The sequence below is a fragment of the Schistocerca gregaria genome, chromosome X (genome assembly GCF_023897955.1).
Source record: "Schistocerca gregaria isolate iqSchGreg1 chromosome X, iqSchGreg1.2, whole genome shotgun sequence".
Classification (NCBI taxonomy): Eukaryota; Metazoa; Arthropoda; class Insecta; order Orthoptera; family Acrididae; genus Schistocerca; species Schistocerca gregaria.
The window spans coordinates 814,594,677-814,616,839 of NC_064931.1; the positions used below are offsets into that span (position 1 = coordinate 814,594,677).

Here is a 22,163-nt window from a genome sequence, read left to right on the forward strand (position 1 = left end):
TTACTCCTCATTCTTCTGGTTTTTATAGACTAATTGACAGTTTTACTTAATAACAAAATATTAAAAACTCTATTGTTAGGATGTTGTGTTCTTTTTTACACACTATGTTTTAATTTTTTTATGCCTTCACAATGCATTTTCTGTAATGGCACATTGTTTTGCTGCTCAGTTCACTTAAATTACTTGAAAGTTTACATTACTTGTATCTTACAGAATTTCTCTGTGGATGTCCACATTTTACAATCAATGCATTTCTCTGCTTTTGGTGTAGTATCAATAACAGTGTTCACAAGAAATACATTTTTAAGCCTTTAAATATCAAAAGATGAGGTAAGATGTAATGCTTAGATTACAATCACTTTAGATGGTCAAAAAAATGAATCACATCTGGTGGATGAGGATTTCAATTTATAGTGTGCTTAAGAAAGAAAACCAATAATAACTGTTACAACCACTGATGTATTATATGTGATTTTTCAGCTTGTAGTTAGTGAATCTGAGAGTTATTAGTGTCCAAGGTCTAGCCCCTAAGCCTGGTTATAGAAATGAGAGTAAATAAGTCATTGGCCAATACTTTTCATATTTTGGTGTTGGGTCAACTTTGTGATGCATCTTTGACACACGAGCTGTACTCCTCACTTGCAAGCCTGATCATGGCAACATCAGCTGTGCAACCACATCAGTTGTGGCTAGTATAACTGACATCATCAGATTACATGTTTGGCAACTCTTCATCAAGTTACCTCCTGGATTGGCATCGAATTATTGTGCTAAATTCGTTTACTGTTTCCTTGTCAGCTCCATGAAATAATCTGAGTGATTTTTCACAAAAGGTGCAACATCAGGTTATCAAATTTGTAGTTTTGAGTCTAAGAATGTTGTTCCACAGAGAAAATACAACTACTCTTGTTTTTATGTTGCAAGTTATTTATATTAGCCACCAGTATGTCAATGACAGACCAGGGAGCACAGCAATGGCTTGCTATCACAGCGATAATGTTATTTCTTTAAACTGCAAGGGTAAAAATGGGCAATGAAATCTTAAGGAAACTTCTGCATTATAAGTCTTCCCATAACCTTGATTCAGTATGTTATAGATTTGAAGGTGAAAACCTTATGAAATTCCTGAAGTGCACACTTTTCCTGCCTTGGCCAACAAAATTGAAAATTTTTTATTAATAAATAATTTAATTAAATACTGTGTGATGCTAAACAGCTTATTAAGAAGTAGACAACTTACTTTTGTCTGCAGCAGACTGAGACTTTGCCATGCAAGTGATAAACAGTGGTTCCAGACAAACACCCTACCTTAAACTTCCAGCATGTGAATTGAATGTAAATTATGTTCCTGAACATAATCTTATTTTGTGTTACGTAAGTATCATTTCCCATTTAGGCTAAATCATCTGACAGAGAGATATAGTTGAAATGATTAATGGCAGATAATTGAAGTTGTTTGTCATGTTTTGAACTCTGGTAGGCTATTGTAAAGGTAGAATGTCACATTTGAGATGGGTCACATAAATAAAACATAAAGGAATGACAAATGGCTATCTAGACTAGCAGCCCCACTGTTGGAATTACCATGGAAGAACTTAACAAAGTATTTAGGAATTCAAAAAAGTGCTAAATGATAGTTTTAGGTGATGTGAGAATTGAACAGATTAAACCTTCAGGCCCAAAGGAAGTTCATTACATCTATTAGTTGATTTGTGCGTGAGCAATTAACATTTGAGCCCAGATGCACATATAGGAATTTACAGCTGTTTGCTTTCATTATCCCTATACATTGTTTAAGCATGAGTGCTGTGAATTGCCAGTTACAAGTATTGGCATCTGGGATTTACTTATAGTGACCATTAGTCCTTGAGAATGGAAATACATCTTGATTCTAATACATCATTAGTTTCTGAAAATTCCACATCCTCACAGTCTTTACCATAGAAGAAAGCTCAGATATCATCAGTATTAGTGTTAGTTAAAGGGAGAAACAATGCCATTAACGTAAGCTAAAAAAAGAAATGGGCCAAGAATTGAGCCTTATGATATTCCTTCTATCACTGTTTCACTTCTAGATTTGAAAGCTAAAATCTTATCATCATTTTAATATTAAGTTCAGTACACTGCTCCTGATACGTTGTTAGGAGGGCCTAAAAGTTTAACTGGCACATCATTTATATTGTACAGCCACAGTTTTTTAAGATAAGCCCATAGTTTCCAGAGCCAATAGCTTTCTTCAAGTCTAGAAATATACCAGAAGTGTGCTTACAAATTTCTATATTACTGTATACTTCATGGAAGAAATTAGTAATAGTAGTAGCCACACTTAAGTCTTTCCTGAATACATGCTGTGATTAAGTAAGCATTTTGTGTCTTCAGAAGAAGGCTGTGAGTTTGGACAGTTTAATTGTTTCAAATATTTTACTGTAGGTGGGTATTTGTGATATTAGTCTCCCTTACTTCCCTTCTTATGGACTGGCAGAGTTACACTTATTTTTAAGGCCTTTGGTTATGTATTTTCACTAATAATACAATTAATGTGATGTATCATGGTATTTTTACCTGTCTTATACATATTTCATACAAGGTGGTTAATTTTGTCATGGCTGGCTCTTCCAAGGGTGATATCAGTTATGAACAAATTATGTCTATCCCAGGAGTTTTGTTTTGGCTTAGGTCTCTCAGTTCTCTGTCAAATTATTACCACAGCATCATTTCTCTCATCTCAACTTCGTCTAATTCCTCTTCTCTGCCAATAACATTTCACTCAGCTTTGTTTTTCTTATTCAGACGTGCAATATATTTCTTCTAGTTTTCAGCTTTTCCTTCTTTGTTTAGTGCTGGTTTGCCATATGAGCTCTTGATATTCATATAACTGCTTTTCTTTTCTTCCAGAGGTCTTTTTAATTTTCATATTGGTGGTATATATCTTCCCCATTTTTATGTGTATCTACAGCCTTGCATCTGTTCTCTAACATTCTTGGTTGAACATTTTGCTCTTTCTGTCATTCTCATGTTTACATGTCTGTATTCCCTTTTGCCTGCTTCATTTGGTGCAGTTTTATATTTTCTTCTGTTGTCAATTAAATTAAATACCTTCTGTGGTATACGGAGATTTCTACTAGACTTTTCCTTTTTATCTACATTACCCTCAACTACTTTGCCTATTTCATGTCTCAAAGCTACTCATTCATTTTACACTACTGGCCATTAAAGTTGCTACATGAAGAAGAAATGCAGATGATAAACAGATATTCATTGGACAAATATATTATACTAGAACTGACATGTGATTACATTTTCACGCAATTTGGGTGCATAGATCCTGAGAAATCATTACCCAGAACAATCACCTCTGGCTGTAATAACGACCTTGATATGCCTGGGCATTGAGTCAAACAGAGATTGGATGGTGTGTACAGGTACAGCTGCCCATGCAGCTTCAACTCGATACCACATTTCATGAAGCGTAGTGACTAGCGTATTGTGACGAGCCAGTTGCTCGGCCACCATTGACCAGTCGTTTACAATTGGTGAGAGATCTGGAGGATGTACTGGCCAGGGCAGCAGTTGAACATTTTCTGTATCCAGAAAGGCCCATACAGCACCTGCAACATGCGGTCATGCATTCTCCTCCTGAAATGTAGGGTTTTGCAGGGATCAAATGAAGGGTGGAGTCATGGGCCATAACACATCTGAAATGTAAAGTCCACTGTTCAAAGTGCCATCAATGCGAACAAGAGGTGACCGAGGTGTGTAAAGTCCACTGTTCAAAGTGCCATCAATGGGAACAAGACGTGACCGAGGTGTGTAACCAATGGCACCCCATACCGTCACACCGAGTGATATGCCAGTATGGCAATGATGAATACATGCTTCCAATGTGCATTCACCGTGATGTCACCAAACATGGATGCGACCATCATGATGCTGTAAACAGATTCATCCGAAAAAATGACGTTTTGCCATTCGTGCACCCAGGTTCATCATTGAGTACACAATCGCAGGCTCTCCTGCCTGTGATGCAGCATCGAGGGTAACCGCAGCCATGGTCTCTGAGCTGATACTCCATGCTGCTGCAAACATCATCAAACTGTTCGTGCAGATGGTTGTTGTCTTGCAAACATCCCCATCTGTTCACTCAGGGATCGAGACGTGGCTGCAGGATCCGTTACAGCCATGCAGATAAGATGCCTGTCATCTCGACTGCTAGTGATACTGGGCTGTTGGGATCCAGCACGGCGTTCCATATTACCTTCCTGAATCCACTGATTCTATATTCTGCTAACAGTCATTGGATCACGAGCAATGCGAGCAGCAATGTCACGATACGATAGACAGCAATTGCAGCAATTGCAGCAATTGTGATAGGCTACAATGTGAATTTTATCAAAGTCAGAAACATGATGGTATGCATTTCTCCTCCTTACACATGGCATCACAACAATGTTTCACCAGGCCGGTCAACTGCTGTTTGTGTATGAGAAATCGGTTGGAAACTTTCCTCATATCAGCACATTGTAGGTGTCGCCACTGGCATCAACCTTATGTGAATGCTCTGAAAAGCTAATCATTTGCATATCACAGCATTTTCTTCCTGTCAGTTACATTTTGCATCTGTACCACGTCATCTTCATGGTGTAGCAATTTTAATGGCCAGTAGTGTATATTGCATTCCTTTCGCCTGTTTCAGTCCAGTTTGTCTGATGCTCCCTCTGATACTCTCAAAAACCTCTGGTTACTTCAGATTAACCTTAATTTCCTACATATTTGCAATGTCTTCACGTTCAGTCTGCAGTTTACAAGCAATAAATTGTAGCCAGGGTCCACCTCTGCCAATGGAAATATTTTACAATTTAAAATCTGATTCTGTAATCCCTGTCTTACCATACTATAATTAATCTGAAATATTCCAGTGTCTTTTCTTTCCTGATTCTTAAATCACACATTAGAAATGATTAAATTTTGCTATGTGCTAAACTTTATCAAGTGGCTTCCTCTGCCATTCCTTTTTCACAGTCAGTGTTCTCCTGCTACTTGTACTTCTGTTCCTTTTACTACTACTGAATTGCAGTCATCCATCACAATTAAATTTTTGTCTCCCTTAACTATATGAATAATTTTCTTCATGTCATAATACATTCTTTCAGTCTCTTAGTCATCAGCAGAGCTAGTTGGCATATCAACTTGTACTACTATTATGGGTGTTGGATTCATGTCTGTCCTGGCTTTTGTAATGTGTTCATTACAATGTTCACATTTGCTTACATGCATTTCTATTTTCTTTTTCATTAACAGGCATACTCCTGCATTTTTTGTAATTATTGTATAACCATTTACTGACCTTACTTAAAGTCCTGTACTTTCTGCCACTGCTTTTTACTAATTCCCACTACAGCTGACTTCAACCTATCCATTTCCCTTTCCAGATTCTCTAACTTACCTACCCTGTTATTGGATTTAATATTCTCCACTCCAGCCTGTTGAATGCCAGTTTTGTTTCTCCTGATGATGACATGCTCATGAGTAACACCACCTGTTCTGAATGGGGAGTAACTTTACTTATGGAATATTTCACCCAAGAGGATGCCATCATCATTACAATATAGCAGAGATGCATGTCATCATGAAAAAGAAAGAAAAGCTGTAGTTTCCCTGGATTTCAGCTATTCACCGTACCAACACAGCAAGGCCATGTTGGATTTTGGTACAAGGCCAGATCAGTCAATCATCCGTGTTGTTGCCACTGAAGCTAATGAGTAAGCTGCTTGCCCTCTTCAGGAACCACATGCTAGGCTGGCCTCACCACTGATACCTGTCCATTGTAGTTTCATCTACAATACAGTTATTACTGTTTAGGCATACAAGCCTGGAACCTTGGCGAGGTCCACCCATAGTTCACAGGGTGGGCAGACCCTGCTCTAGTACATACAATCTGTCAAATATGTACATTTCACTACATGTTTTGACACAAAGTGAATGTATTATTCTTAGATCCTAGATTAGTTGCCATTTTTCTTATTCCATTTTTAACACCATATCATTTCACAAGAATAAAGATATTACATTCACTGTTTCATTGATTATGTTTCATTTTGTCAATGTCTTACACTGTTATTCACTATATGAAAGTGTGTAGGATTACTTTTTTGAAGATGTGTGGTTAAATTGTTTTCTACAAAGCAAATAAGATAAGATTTTGAAAGATATATGGTTCAAGAATTTGCTATGAAGCTTTCATAGAAGCAGTTAATTGATTTTAGTATGTTATCCATCCCCAGCAACTGTAATTTTATATAATGAAATAAAAATCAACCAGTTGCTCAAAAGAAATTTAATTTCTTCACCAATTTCAGGCAGATAGTACCCTAAACCAGTAAAGAAATTAAATTTCCTGAATGCAACTGGTTATCATTTTCCATTAATGTTTTTCTTGTGCAGTATTTTGCGTGGTTGGAAAAACTTGTATAACCAGCAAACAATTCTATCTTTATGTGTATGTGTAAAAGAACTGGTTGATCATTAGTTTAGAAATAAAAATGAATGGTTTGATGATTTAATGTCAAGGAATTCTCTGCTTGATATTTTCTCTTTTTTTTCTGATAGTGTTACACCTGTACATGCTTTGGTCATAGCTTAGAGATCTTGCACATAACACATGGAAAAATAAATTCTGATGGAAAATTCATAATTTCAGGATCAGTATATATCTCTGCAACTACCTACAGTACTTTAGTTTTTTGAAGAAAAGTACTGTACCAGTACATCAATTAATATAACAATTTGATTGATCTCTTAATGGGCCGAATGGCAGGGGCCAGCTAATAATTAATTTTAGTTCTTTCTCAAGCACCACTGGTTTTGTAGGTACATACACAGCCTTGTGAACTGTAGTTATAACCCACCTACTTCAATCCATCCCATGGAAATCTGTCAATCACAAAGTTAATATATTCAGGCTCTAACAATAAATTTATCTGTGTACAATGCACAATCTTTAAACATTTCTTTTATGCTTTACTATTTTTGCAGCAATTTAAGATACATATCCTGTTATAATTTTAAGAATTCCATTTGTATATTCCCATTTATATATTAAAAAGTTAGGAAATTACAGATCAAATAACCACAGTTCAACATACCGGCTCCAAATGAGAAGCAATGTATTTTTTAATAGAATTTTATTCAAAAATATAGTCTTCAAACTAAGTTTTCCTGTTGTTTGTTTAGACAAATTCTTCAGTTTGATGAGAGTCTCATCTGGCAATACCCTACCATTTGTCGATGCAACTTCCTGAAGCACTTTAAGAGCCCTTTCTGGATGCCCCTTGGCAACACACCAACGAGGAGACTCAGGTAGATACCTATAAAAAATTACTTTATATTATTTTTGGATTCATTGGGGTACAAGTATGTATTAATCATTACATGGAACTAGAAATGCCATAAATGTTCTGATAATCAGTTAAATCAATGAAATAAGCATTTATGAAAAGCATTTAACAAAAGAGTGTGCTAATATATGTTCATTAGTTGTTTTTCCAATTATCAATGTCTAGTATCATATGCAATGTTATTATGGCTCAGAATTACTTTAATGCCATATATTTTGTCAAAAAGAAACAGTTTTTTTTATAAGAAACAACACAAAGCATAGAGCTGCATTAACTAGTGAATACCAGATATTAAGTGCTGTTAACTGTTAAACAGATGAGATTACCAGTATCAATCATAAAGTATTATTGAAGCAGCAGTTTTTATGCTTTAGCTCCTGATTTTTCACTTTTGCTCTTTCAATACATCCCTTACAAAAATAGCATAATTAAATTTCACAACTGATGCACAAAATCTTGCTATCTTTTGATGACAATTTTTAGCTTACAGACTGGATGCAGCACAAAGTGATTAACACCCATTAAGGCTGATGATGATGCTGGACAGAAAATACCCCAACTGTAGTTGAACAGGCCAGATTTCTGTGTAGTGTCTACATGTATAATAACAACTCATTGGGGAGGGAATGGTGAAAATTGTTAATGTGTAAGTACTGAACTCCTCTTTCCTCTCTCTTTCATCACAGTATTTCTAATTCTAACAGCCATTTCTCAGTTTAATGCTTATTATGAGATAAATTTTATCACAGTAATTTGTATTATTTAACGAAAAACTACCCCAGTTGCCATTAAGACCTCCGTTGAGTCCACTACTCGTTTGGACTTTCGTATTAGGCTACTTTCAAGTGGAAAAGATGAAGGAACAAAGCTTACAGATGTATAATTTCAGTATCCAGAGAAACTAATAAAAGAAACTTGTCTTTTAATACTACCAGCTTTTAATCTTACCTGATAAAAAATAGAGGAATGGCACACAAAACTGCTGCTACCAGCATAAAGTAAACCCAGTTTCTCAAAATCCAAGCTATCAGTATTATACTAATAGTTCCCATGGCAAAACAGAGAGACAACCTAAAATTATTGGCTGATCGATGCCTGATGCCACACAACTCTATTCCTGAAATGAAAAATCAGAAGACATAAATGGTGAGTGAAACAAAATATTTAAAGCTAAACAAAATATTTATGGAGTAGACCTGCCAGTAGCTAAAATAATGTTATTGTGTAATTAAATTACATACTCAAACATATTTCACAATAATGTAGTTGAGTGTTCTTTGTTATTTTATCTAACTGTTTACATATTTTTAAAACTTCATTGTATCAGGACTTGACTTTCTAATGTAGGTTCACACTGCTTTAAGTGCTGCCATCATCTGATTTACTTTCAACTTAGTGTCCATTACAAACAGTAAACAACCAGTTGTGCTCCAGTTGTTGAGCAGTAAGCAGCTATGTGCAGCAGCAGCATATAATGTCAATACTGCATTTAATTACTAACTTTTTTATGTACCCAGCTGGGGCCTACATGATGTCGTGAGCATGTTCAGAAATGTTCCTAACACAGCTGGTGGGATAACTTGTGCCACTGTGTCTGTCTGTGACAGTCTGATAAACTGTGTCTGATTGGTAGCAAAATGGGTTACTCTTGCTACCAAAATTGCACAGAAGGTCAGCACCACTCATTACATATTGTTCATGTACATGAGGATCATTGTTGGTACCAACAGCACTGTACAGAAAAGTGTCACTTTTGTATTTCACAGAAAATGTAGATTTTTCCAGATGATTTGGAGAACTGCACTCAAAGTTCACCAGAACTGTAATTGTGTGATGGCTCTATTTTTGGCACATAAGTCATGAGATAAAGTATGCAGAGTAATCCACAGTAGATTCTGATATTCATTGTGGCATCACCAATGTGGGAAGGATCCACGTGGGAATACTTGTACTGGAACAATGTAGGGAATAATTGCATTTAATGTGAAATTTATTGCTTGTATCACAATACTTGAACTGCTAGCCTAAGAGCTCTGCCCCATTGTCAAAAGAGTTTGCTAAGGCAATCAGTGCTGAGTCACTACAAGGGAATCCCTATGGAAGCAGAAAATTGTTTCATAATATAGTTCCTATAATTTCGAGTCCAGCAGGACTGCCCATACATGCGTAAGAGTACAAGGGGTGGAGAGCTAGTCTGAACAGCATGTTGCAAGGCATCCCAGATATGCTCAATAATGCTCATGTCTGGGGAGTTTGGCAGCCAGTGGAAATGCTTAAATCAGAAGAGTGTTCATGGAGAAATTATGTAGCAATTCTGGATGTGACGTCATAACCGCCTGACTGCGTGTGAGATCGCTCTCTAAGTTTTCATATATTTTTACGTTTCAGATACATATTTCAACGATTTTTGTGGTAATATTTACTATATAAGTGACTTATTAGTGGTTTCTTCATTCACCTCCACCTTTCTTGTGTTGTGACCTGATATTTGTGAGTGTTTTGTATCGAGCAACTTAACCCCTTACCTGTGTTTACATTCCGCGCTGACCAGTTGCAGCTGTAGCGGCGCATCAAATGCTAAGTAATAATTAATTATTTGTGTATAGTGGTTTATTTAGGAACTTTAGTAGTCTTCAACTGGTGTTATTTGTGTTTTATGATGAAATAATTTCAGAAGAAATTTTTAGGAACTGTTTTCAGTTTTGTTGCTGTGTCATTAGACGTCTGACTTTCTTTTTATGTTAGTCTTTTGTTATATTCTCATTTGCTGTTGATTAATACTGTTAACAATAGTAGTTACTTCCCTTGTAGAGTAAATTTGTGATTATTGTAGTCAGTTTTTTCACATCTTCTTATTGTACTAGCGGAACTTAGATAAAGTAGTTTTCTTGTTTCAATAACTGTAAAATTTTACCATGAGTGAGAAGTGTGGGCTTTGCTGTAGATTCGTGAGTAGTGGACTGGTGTGTGAGACTTGTTTGAAGTATTTTCACTGGGGGGAATGCAGTGGGGAAGCCAGTGGGCATTCTGGTGAGATCCTCTCCTGGAACTGAAGGTTGTGTAGCAAGAGTAAGTTGATAGAGGAGCAGGAGCGTAAGATCTGTGACCTTCAGGTGCAGTTGAAAAATGCACAGGAGGAGCTAGATAGGATGAGGAGGGAGAAGGGGGTGGGGGAATGGGAGCTGACTGTTGCCAAGAGATCTGCTAGGAGAAGGAGATTTTCAGATAGTTTTACTATTGGTGTTTGCAATAGATATGACCAACTGTCAGAGTCTAGTGGAGAGGAATCTCTAGTAGTTGTAGATGTAGGAAGTATGCAGCAGACCTCAGCAGTTATGGTGGCTAGGACAGTTGAAAAGCCTAAGAGAAAGAAGAAGGTTCTGCTGTTAGGTAGTTCTCATGGTAGAGGTGTAGGCCAGCAGTTGCAGAAAGTGTTGGGGAGTGAGTACCAGGTTACCAGCATTGTGAAGCCTAATGCAGGATTGGCTCAGGTGACAGTTAACATAGGGGGGTTATGTAGGGGTTTTACTAAAGAGGATCAGGTAGTGATTGTGGGTGGGGCTGGTAATAGTATTGATAGGGATGGGGAGTATGACATAGATGGTGACATGGAAAAGATAGCCACTCAGACTGGCAACATGAATGTGCATTTCGTGGAACTGTTTCAGCGTCACGATCGGTCTCATCTTAATCCAGCCGTCAAGCGTAATAACAAGACTTTGGGGTGCGTTGATGACAGTAGGCATGAGTCACATTTCAGTGGTGCCAGCAGAGTCTATCAGCAGGAAGGGTTTCACTAGACATGGCCTGCACCTCAACAGGTATGGAAAGGGGAGGTAGGCAAAGCTTATAGGTGACAGCATAGGTGAGGGTGGTGGGATCACTCATGGGAAAATTCCTGTACTAGTGGGTGTTAGAGCTGCACCTTTTTTAGATTGAAGTCAGCTGATACGTATTCCTGCTTAAGGGAAGTATCTCTAACAAAGAAACCACTTTCGACAAAGCTTAGGTATCCGAGTAAAGAGGGAATTAGTATGTTTCATCAAAATATACAAGGTATTAGAGATAAAGTTAGTGAACTGCTTATAGACGTTGACTCTGAAACTATTGGTATATCTGAACACTTCTTAAATAAGGAGATAACTCAGATGCTTCCTTTACCAGGATACAGGTTGGCTGGCAGCTTTTCTAGGAGCTCTTTGCGGTGTGTGGGAGTAGCCATGTATGTGAAAAATGGTATCCCATTTGAGTCAATTGATGTTTTGAAGTACTGTTGTTGTTTATAGATCCCCAGACTTTGATTTCACAACATTTTTGCTAAAGCTAGAGGAGGTTCTTGGTTCACTTTACAGGAAATAGAAAAAGTTAGTTATATGTGGTGACATCAATATTAATTGTATACGAGATTGTGCAAGGAAAAGAATGCTGGTAGACCTCCTTAATTCATATAATCTTATGCAAACCATATTCTTTCCAACAAAAGTGCAAGGGAGCAGTAGAACAACCATAGACAACATTTTTGTTCATTCCTCATTACTAGAAGGGCATTCTGTTAGCAAAAATGTGAATGGCCTTTCAGATCATGATGCACAAGTTTTAACTCTAAAAGATTTTTGTGCTGCAACACATGTTAAATATAGTTATGAACTTTTTAGGAAAGCTGATCCAGTTGCTGTAGAGACCTTTGTAAACCTTATCAAGGAACAAGAGTGGGAAGATGTTTATAGTGTTATTACAGTAGACAATAAATATAATGCTTCCCTCAAGACTTTTCTCGTGCTCTTTGAAAGTTGCTTTTCGTTAGAATGTTCAAAACAGGGTATTCGCATAAACAGGCAGCCTAGGTTGCTGACTAGAGGGTTAAGAATATTCCATAGAACAAAATGGCAATTATATCAAAACGTTAGAAACAGTCAAAATCTAAATGCAGCAACCCATTACAAACAGTATTGTAAGGTGTTTAAAAAAAGTTATTAGGAAGGGAAAAAGTATGTGGTATGCAGATAGAATAGCTAAGTCTCAGGATCAAATTAAAACCATATGGCCAGTCATAAAGGAAGTGGCTGGTCTGCAGACAGGTCGAGGATATAGAATCAGTGCATAGTGGGAATGTCTGTGTTACTGATAAGTCGCATATATGTACAGTATTTAATAATCACTTTCTGAATATAGCAGGTGAACTAAATAGAAACCTAGTCCCAACAGGGAATCATATAGTGCTCGTAGAAAAAAGTGTTCCGAGACTGTTACCTGAAATGCTACTCCATGATACTGACAAGAGGGAGATTGAGTTAATAATTAAATCACTAAAGACCAAGAACTGTCATGGATACGATGGGGTATCTAGCAGAATACTGAAGTATTGTTCTATGTATGTTAGCCCATTACTTAGCCATATCTGTAACTTTTCCTGACCGATTAAAGTACTCGGTAGTAAAGCCACTGTATAAAAAGGGAGACAGGGATAATGCTGACAATTATAGACCTATTTCTATGCCATCGGTGTTTGCTAAAGTTAATGAGAAGGTTGTATATACAAGGTTACTGGAGCATTTAAATTCACATAATTTGCTGTCAAATGTACAGTTTGGTTTTAGAAATGGCTTAACAACTGAAAATGCTATATTCTCTGTTCTCTGTGAGGTTTTGGGCGGATTAAATAAAAGGACTGCGAACGCTGGGTGTTTTCTTTGATTTAACGCAGGCTTTTGACTGTATTTACCACAAAATATTACTGCAGAAGTTGGACCATTATGGAGTAAGGGAAGTAGCTTACATTTGGTTTGCCTCTTACTTTAAGAACAGAAAGCAGAAGGTAATTCTTCGCAATATTGAGAGTGGTAGTGATGTTCAGTCCTAATGGGGCACTGTTAAGTGGGGCATTCCCCAAGGGTCGGTGCTGGGGCCACTGCTGTTTCTTATTTATATAAATGATATGCCTTCCAGTATTACAGGTGATTCAAAGATATTTCTGTTTGCTGATGACACCAGCTTGGTAGTGAAGTATCTTGTGTGTAATATTGAAACATTATCCAATAATGTAGTTCATGAAATAAGTTCGTGGCTTGTGGAAAATAATTTGATGCTAAATCACAGTAAGACTCAGTTTTTGCAGTTTATAACTCACAATTAAACAAGAACTGATATTTTGATCAGACAGAATGGGCATATTATAAGCGAGATGGAACAGTTCAAGTTCCTAGTCGTTCAGATAGATATTAAGCTGTTGTGGAGAGCCCATGTTCAGGATCTTGTTCAGAAACTAAATGCTGCTTTATTTACTATTAGAACAGTATCTGAAATAAGTGACAGTTCAACACAAAAAGTAGTCTTCTTCGCATATTTTCATATGTTTGTGTCATATGGTATTATTTTTTGGGGTAAGTCTTCTGATCCAAAAAGGGTATTTCTGGCTCAAAAACGGGCTGTTTGAGCTATATGTGGGGTTAGTTCAAGAACCTCTTGTCGACCCCTATTCAATAGTCTGGGAATTCTGACATTGCCCTCACAGTATATATTTTCTTTAATGTCGTTTGTTTTTAGCAATATTAGCTTATTCCCAAAAGTTTGCAGTTTTCACTCAGTTAATACTAGGCAAAAATCAAATCTGCCTGTAGAATGCACTTCCTTGACTCTTGTGCAGAAAGGAGTGCACTATTCTGCTGCATCCATTTTCAATAAGCTACCACAAGAACTCAAAAATCTTAGCAGTAGCCCAAAAGCTTTTAAGTCTAAACTAAAGAGTTTCCTCATGGCTCACTCAACCTATTCTGTTGAGGAGCTCCTGGAAGAGCTGAAAAATTAAGCAAATTCAAGTGTTACATTGTTGATTTTCTTTATTTAAACTTACTAATCGTCACCTGAATACATTTCTTGTGTTTCATTTTATCTGTTTCTACTATCATGTTATAATTTCATGTATTGACTCTACATCTACATCTACATCTACATCTACATCTACATCTACATCCATACTCCGCAAGCCAACTGCCGGTGTGTGGCGGAGGGTACCCTGAGTACTTGTTTCATGACCATGGAGACTTCTCCTTAATTTGGCCCCATGGAACAATAAATAAATAAATAGATGTTTAGGGTGTTGCATTTTCTTGCTGGAATTGCCCATGTCCATTGTAATGCACAATGAGCACAAATGGATGCTTATGTATGTGTCACTTGTCAGAGTCGTAACTAGACGTATCAGGGATCCCATATCACTCCAACCATTACAGAGCCTTCACAGCCTGAACAGCCCCTGCTGACATGCAGGGTCCATGGATTCACGAGGTTGTCTCTATTCCAGTACACAGCCATCCACTTGATAAAATCTGAAATGAGACTCATCTGACCAAGCAACATGTTTTCAGTCATCAACAGTCCAATGCTGGTGTTGACGGGCTCAGGCAAGGCGTAAAGCTTTGTGTTGTCCAGTCATCAAGGGTACACGAGTGGGTCTTTGGCTCCAAAATCCCATATTGATGTTTCATTGAATGGTTTGCACGCTGACACTTGTTGCACTGAAATCTGCAGCACTTTGCAGAAGGGTTGCACTTCAGTCACATTGAATTCTCCTCAGGTGTTGTTGATTTTGTTCTTACAGGTTCTTTTTCTGGAGAGATTTGATGTTTTACCATACTCCTGATATTCACAGCACACTTATGAAATGGCCATATGGGAAAATTCCCACTTCATCACTATTTCGGATATTCTCTGTGCCACAACTTGTGGATTGACTATAACACCACATTCAAACTCAATTAAATCTTGATAACCTGCCATTATAGCAGCAGTAACCGATCTAACAACTGTGGCAGACACTTTTTGTTTTATATAGGCATTTCCGGCCATAGTGTTGGATTCTACCTGTTTACATATCTCTATATTTGAAAATGCATGCCTATACCAGTTTATTTGGCTCTTGAGAGTATAATACCAGATTCTGATTTTATTCTATGACCAGTTCTGCAGAACAGTGCTTCAATCAGTCTTTGCTCAGCAGTCAAAATGTGGTCAACTCCATGTCATTAGTAATTGTTCAGCTGGTAATAGTCATCCAACAAACTGATCATTTATGTCTTATTTGTTTCGTAACTATTATCCAGTTTGTTAATAATGCTAAAATTTTGTGAAAAATTAACATTTACACATGTGAGAAATGATTGCTTCATTAAATATGACCCAGTACACGCCATAACTTTACAGTGACTACACACATGCATTCTGCCAACCTCTGAATACAAAATTCATGCTTCAGTTATTAAATAACACCAGAGATATAAAATCCATCCGTGCTCAACATTATTTAATAACTTGCAAATTCCAATATTATTGCTGAAAGCATTTGTGTAATAATATAGCAATTGTAATAGAAAATAATGGTTTTGTTAATATGCCAGCAAAGTTTTCTTCAGTATCTGCCTTTGAAACTGCAGTTTGACCAGCACTGACTAATTTATGAACAAAGAAATACCTTTTATGAATATGTTTTGCTGTTCCATGAAACTCAACATTCTGAACAAGCCAGGTGGAAACCTTATTGTCAATCTGTAAATTTGATGTTTCTTTCAACTGGTCTAATTCTGTACAAATTATTGATCCAGACAATTTCTTGAGCAGCTTCACTAACAGCCACAACCTCAGCTCCAGTTGTGGATGTGGCAATAGAAGAATGCCATTCACTGCTCCAGAAAATAGGAAACCCAGATAGCAACTGAGAACAACTGCTGTAGCGTGCCGTGCAGCGACATCACTACTATGCTCAACATCATAATAACATTCTAAAAGCACCTTTTTAGAACCATTTTTCTAAAATTCACATAGTTTGTTATGCCTCCCAGGTAATGAAGAATCCTTTTAACTCTAACTACAGCACAATCTATTGGATTTTCAAGAATTCTTGATACAACACTAACAGCATATGCAAGACCAGGGTGTGTTCCACACATCAGAAACATTAGTGCTCCAACAGCCTGATTGTATGGAAATTAAGAATTATGAGGACTTTGTTCTGTGTCATTATCCTTTATAACAAGAGTAGATACATCCTTAAGGTTACTTGTGTTGGGGCAGCCTAACATCTTCTCTGTGTAATGAATTTGAGTTACATATAGAGGTCCATCTTCTTGTCAGTCAGTTTCCAGATCTAAGAAAAATGATGCAGGAATATAAGTAATTTTGAACACTGTAGTTGATATTAATTTACTCTGTGGTTATTTATCTTGTGCCACAAAAACAGAGAATAGATTCTTTTGAATCTGTGGCACACACCACACATCTGCCCTAGTAATTTTGTACCATTTTACTGAAGCTGCAGTATTCATTGCATCTTTTCTGATTGGTTCAATTATCAGTACATCACTGATATCTGTTGTTACAATGTTTTTGTTGAAAAAGGCTATAAACTCTGTTTATATCTGTGTTAGCTAGGTTTGGAGGTTTGTCATCAGCTGCTCACTTTCTGCACACTTTAATTGTGTGGCTCTTGGAACACAAAAGAAATGCCTGGCATGATGCAAACAGCAGTTCTAAGCACTACACATTAAATAAAATGCAGAGCTATTGGGCAGAAAGTTTTTGATGGTGAAACTGCTTGTGGAAAATGTGCTGTTGGCTGTGAACATTGGGTCATCCTATTTCCCACTGTCACTCTTGTTACTGTTGTGTACGTTATGCTTTTGTGTCTTCTTAGACTGTATGTTATGATTTTTCTTTGATTTAATGACACGTTGTACATGTTTCATAAAGAGATGGACATTTTTCCTTTGCATGTTATTTTATAAGAAAAGCCAGATACCTGAAAATGAATAATGCTTTTCATTTTACGATAACAGAACAGAGCTGCCACCAGAACTGTGTATAAGTAACAAAATAAACTGACGAAACAACTTTTCTTAAATAACCATTAATTAAATGAAAAGTTAGCGCTATGCAAACTGCACAGTGCTCCACTCCTCACCGATCCCCAATTCCTTAGATCCTTCCCTCATTCAATCTTTCATTGTCGCCACGGGGACACTGTACGTGTTGTACCCCGTGTCTCCGTCTATTCCCCCCACCCCCACCCCCCCCATCACCTCATGAAGTGATCACTGCATACTCCCACCGGTGTGACACAGTGATTACATTTTTCCATCCAAACGGGCTCGAACCATGGCCCCACCCCGCCCAGTTCCCCCTTCGGACGAAGACAGCGTGATACCTGCACCCTCCCCCCACAACAGCCAGAACCTCACGCTCTGCACTGCAGGGGGGAGTGTGGGGGGGTAGGGGGTGCTCTGTGGCAAGACTGACATGCCATAACATCTCTGGCACGCAAAAACTCTTTGGGCCAAGGCGGCCATTACATTCTGTTTATGTGATACCTTTCGATGTGTAATGACATATGTCTGAAGTGTGACAATAAAAATGTGCTCATTGTTTTAACAAGTGGATCAATGGGTTGTTATTTATAAGGATAAGGACCCAAACAGCCACAAATCTCTACAACTGAATTAAACAGTCAGAGTTTTATCTCAAATAAAATAGAACTTATTATACTAGAATGCTATAGAACTGAGTATGATCATGAGACACTCAAAAACACATTTTCACCACCTACAACATTGATGTGAAAAATATAAGCACATTATTCTTTGAAAGCAATTTGCTTTTCTCACAAATTTGGAGTTTGTTGTGCTAACATCATGTGATGCATGATAGCAACCACAGATTCCGACTGAGAATTGTGAGTGACATTTCAAGCTACAAAGAAAATTTGTTTCCATGTGGATAAAAACAGCTTTTGGATTCCTGTTAAACTTATGTGTTGAGCTTCTTCTTGAATTTAAAATTTGTTAAATTGTTTATGTAATTTACTTCCAGTTTCTGATATGCAAAAAATTGGGCACAGATTTCTCTATAATGTACTTAAAGAATAATGCAGAAAACTTGTTGGAGTGGAAATTTTGATTCCCTACACTCGTCCACTCTATCACTTTTTCTGAGTACCCTGAATTTTGAAAATATCCAAAGCACATCCTTTAACAACTGTTTCTCACAAAGCACATCCTTTAACAACTGTTTCCCTATACTAAAAATAGTGGAATATTTCTCAGAAACCCAGCGATGAAAGACAGTTATCTGTACATGCTATGGCAACAGTAGTATGAATAATGATTAGAAACTTTTTAACAAGTAATGTAAAAGTGATTACTAAGGTTACCATGCAAGCCATGGCTTGTTTGGAGGGATTTCAGGAGTACATTATCACTGGTTCTTGGGATATTGCAATCCTTTACTTTCATGTTTGGTTTCATTGTCTGTTCATGGTGCCATTCCCATGACTTAGGTACCAGAATCAGAATAAGCTGCAGGTCGGGAATAGTTTGTAGTGGATAGGGACTGCTACTGAAATGTTCTTTTCAAGCAGTGCCTGTAATTTTTAGTGGAAAGCTTGGGAAAGATGTCACATGTTGTTCCAGAGGTTGTAGGGAGAGCTGTGATTGCAGACTTGGCTCACTCTCTGTTCCCAGTTGCCAGCCCAAATGTGTATGTCTCTCTCACTTTCCTAATTCGTTCTTCAGACTTTGGTCCATTTCATTTCAGCTTCAATGGCTCCTCCAAATTGACTAGTTACATGTTCGACTTCCCCAGATGCACGTCTTGTATCTCATGCATGGAAATATACTGTTTACATTCATTTCTCAAATATTCTGTTCTCATTATACTATAAACTTATTGGATACCCTATTCCTCAGCCATTCTGGCACCTGTACATTACTATGGGTAAAAGACAAGGCAGATATTTATCTGCTCTGCCCACGTAGAAATAACTTGAGCTGCCACTACCCATAACCACTCATTATCTCATCTCAAAACGCCTCCCTGTCATCTCAGTTGATTTGCTGGCAGACCAGCCATTTGAGTTTGAGCGAAACAGTGACATTAACAAATGCAATATTACAAGGAAATATTACCAGCTCTACCCTCTAGAAACCTAATTTTGACACATAAAGGAATCAAACACATAGATACAGAACTATTTGACAGTATTCTCACAGCAAAAAAATGTCAGCCAGACAACAGTAGTGTTTACAAACACATATTAAAATAGTTTCTTCAGTACAACTTCTTCTAATGCTGCAGAGGAATTCTTACATAAAAAGAAAAAAACGAGTTGTGACTTATAAGCCTGTAAATGACCAATGTGTAGGAACATAAAATTATTATTTAAAAATATATGCAAATGCAGGGTGTATCAAAAAGTATCAACTAACTTATATAAAGTCATAACTATTATGTTATTTGCTGGAAAGAGCAAACTCTTGAGTTTTACATGGCTCTTGCTAGGTAGCAGCAGTGTGTGCCACTTCAGTTCTAGTAAAAATTGTGTTGGGACAACAGAAAGCATTTTGTGTTCTACGTTTTGTACAGTGCAAGTCACTAATAACTGTTCAGCATGACTTTTGTATTAGGTACGGTGTGGATCCTCCTACAGCACCCAGCATTAGATGATGGCATGAACAATTCCAAGAAACTGGTTTTTTGAGTAAAGGCAAAACACTGAGCCATCCCTGAGTGTCTGACACAGGCGTTGGAATGCATCCACCGTACTTTCACAAGGACTCTGCAGAAATCTGTTTGTTGTGCAGCTCAACAGCCCAATATTGCCCGGCATATGTGTGGTGTGTATTGTGCTGATGTTCACACATGAAACCATAGAAAATTCAGCTACTGCAAGCTCTTCATAAAAGTGACAAACAATAATGTGTGGAGTTCAGTAATTTCACTCTTGGCAAGATTCAGAATGACAGTTTTCTTCCACAACATTCTATTTAAATGGAAAGGTGAACCATCATAATGTGAGAACATGGGGTATGGAACAACTACATGAAGTTGTACAACATGAGAGAGACTCTCCAAAATTTAATGTGTTTTGTGCAGTTTCATGGAAAAAGGTGTGTGGCCCATTTTCTTTGCCAAGAACACTGTTACGGGAAGCACATATCTCAATATGGTTGAAAACTTTCTTTTCCCACAGTTGGAGACTGTTTTGAACAATTTCATTTACCAACAGGATGGAGCACTACCACACTGGCATCTGGAAGCATGTGAATTTTTAAATCAAAGAATTGCTGAATGATGGATCAGTCACACTGGACCAAATGACTCAGTCTTACATTACCGGCCTGCAAGGTCACCAGACCTGACTATATGTGATCATTTCTTGTGGGGGCTTATAAAAGACTCTGTTTATGTGCCTCCATTACCAACAACAATGACTGAACTAAGGCATTACATAATGGCAGCTGTGGAAGTTGTAGCTCAAGACATGCTTGCTGCAGTGTGGGAACAATTTGAATACAGCATTGACATATGCCATGCATGTCAAGGGGGCATATTGAATATCTATAAGAAGGTATGAAAAAAACTTTTTGAGTTTCCTTTTCATCAAAAACAAAATTCATTGTATGTTTACTAGTTTCATAAATATAGACATGCAAAACCAGATCATTCATTTTAATACACCCTGTACTGTTCATTTCAGACATTATTGTTTGCTGTTAATATGATCTTAACTAACTAAATTAAACCTATCCACCACTTCTTTAACTTGTTGCTGGTGGGTGCTTCCACAACATACCATGCAACATACTGAATATAGACCTCTCTGTTTCCCCCATCTCCTTCCACATTCAGGGGAGGGGGGGGGGGGATGTTTCTGATTTCTGATATGATACCATTTAAAGGGCAGTTTAAATGTTCAGACTAATAATTGCTTTAGAATTTAGAATTATCATGGGCATTGCAAACATGCAATAGATCTCACATGACAAACAAGCAAACACAGTGCACATTGCTTAGGAGAGGGGCTGGTGGATTAGATTTCCATCATATCAGTCTGCATGGTTCTGGATTTGCAAGCTATAGTCAGCCTAGGAAATTTTGTGAATTGTGATTTATTAGTCTCGTAACATACACTTACAAATCACGTGATCATGACACAGCAGACATGTCAAAAAATACAAACTAGAGTCTAATATTAATTTTTTAAACTATATTTAGTCTATGTAGCAGTATCTATATACACTCCTGGAAATGGAAAAAAGAACACATTGACACCGGTGTGTCAGACCCACCATACTTGCTCCGGACACTGCGAGAGGGCTGTACAAGCAATGATTACATGCACGGCACAGCAGACACACCAGGAACCGCGGTGTTGGCCATCGAATGGCGCTAGCTGTGCAGCATTTGTGCACCCCCGCCGTCAGTGTCAGCCAGTTTGCCGTGGCATACGGAGCTCCATCGCAGTCGTTAACACTGGTAGCATGCCGCGACAGCGTGGACATGAACCGTATGTCCAGTTGACGGACTTTGAGCGAGGGCGTATAGTGGGCATGCGGGAGGCCGGGTGGACGTACCGCCGAATTGCTCAACACGTGGGGCGCGAGGTCTCCACAGTACATCGATGTTGTCGCCAGTGGTCGGCGGAAGGTGCACGTGCCCGTCGACCTGGGACCGGACCGCAGCGACGCACGGATGCACGCCAAGACCGTAGGACCCTACGCAGTGCCGTAGGGGACCACACCGCCACTTCCAAGCAAATTAGGGACACTGTTGCTCCTGGGGTATCGGCGAGGACCATTCGCAACCATCTCCATGAAGCTGGGCTACGGTCCCGCACACCATTAGGCCGTCTTCCGCTCACGCCCCAACATCGTGCAGCCCGCCTCCAGTGGTGTCGCAACAGGCGTGAATGGAGGGACGAATGGAGACGTGTCGTCTTCAGCG

The 22,163-nt window shown here is 38.1% G+C and overlaps 1 protein-coding gene across 2 annotated transcripts in view; it reads right to left on the reverse strand.

Moving 5' to 3' along the window:
- The window catches only part of LOC126298689 (solute carrier family 22 member 7-like), a 155,663-nt gene that overhangs the window by 55,477 nt on the left and 78,023 nt on the right, over window positions 1-22,163 (reverse strand). For both annotated transcript variants that reach the window (XM_049990127.1, XM_049990126.1), the window contains 2 exons: window positions 8,343-8,511; window positions 7,143-7,364 (listed from right to left, as the gene is read on the reverse strand). In XM_049990127.1, the coding sequence (XP_049846084.1) occupies window positions 7,143-7,364; window positions 8,343-8,511 (391 nt within the window). The remainder of the gene's footprint in view (window positions 1-7,142; window positions 7,365-8,342; window positions 8,512-22,163) is intronic.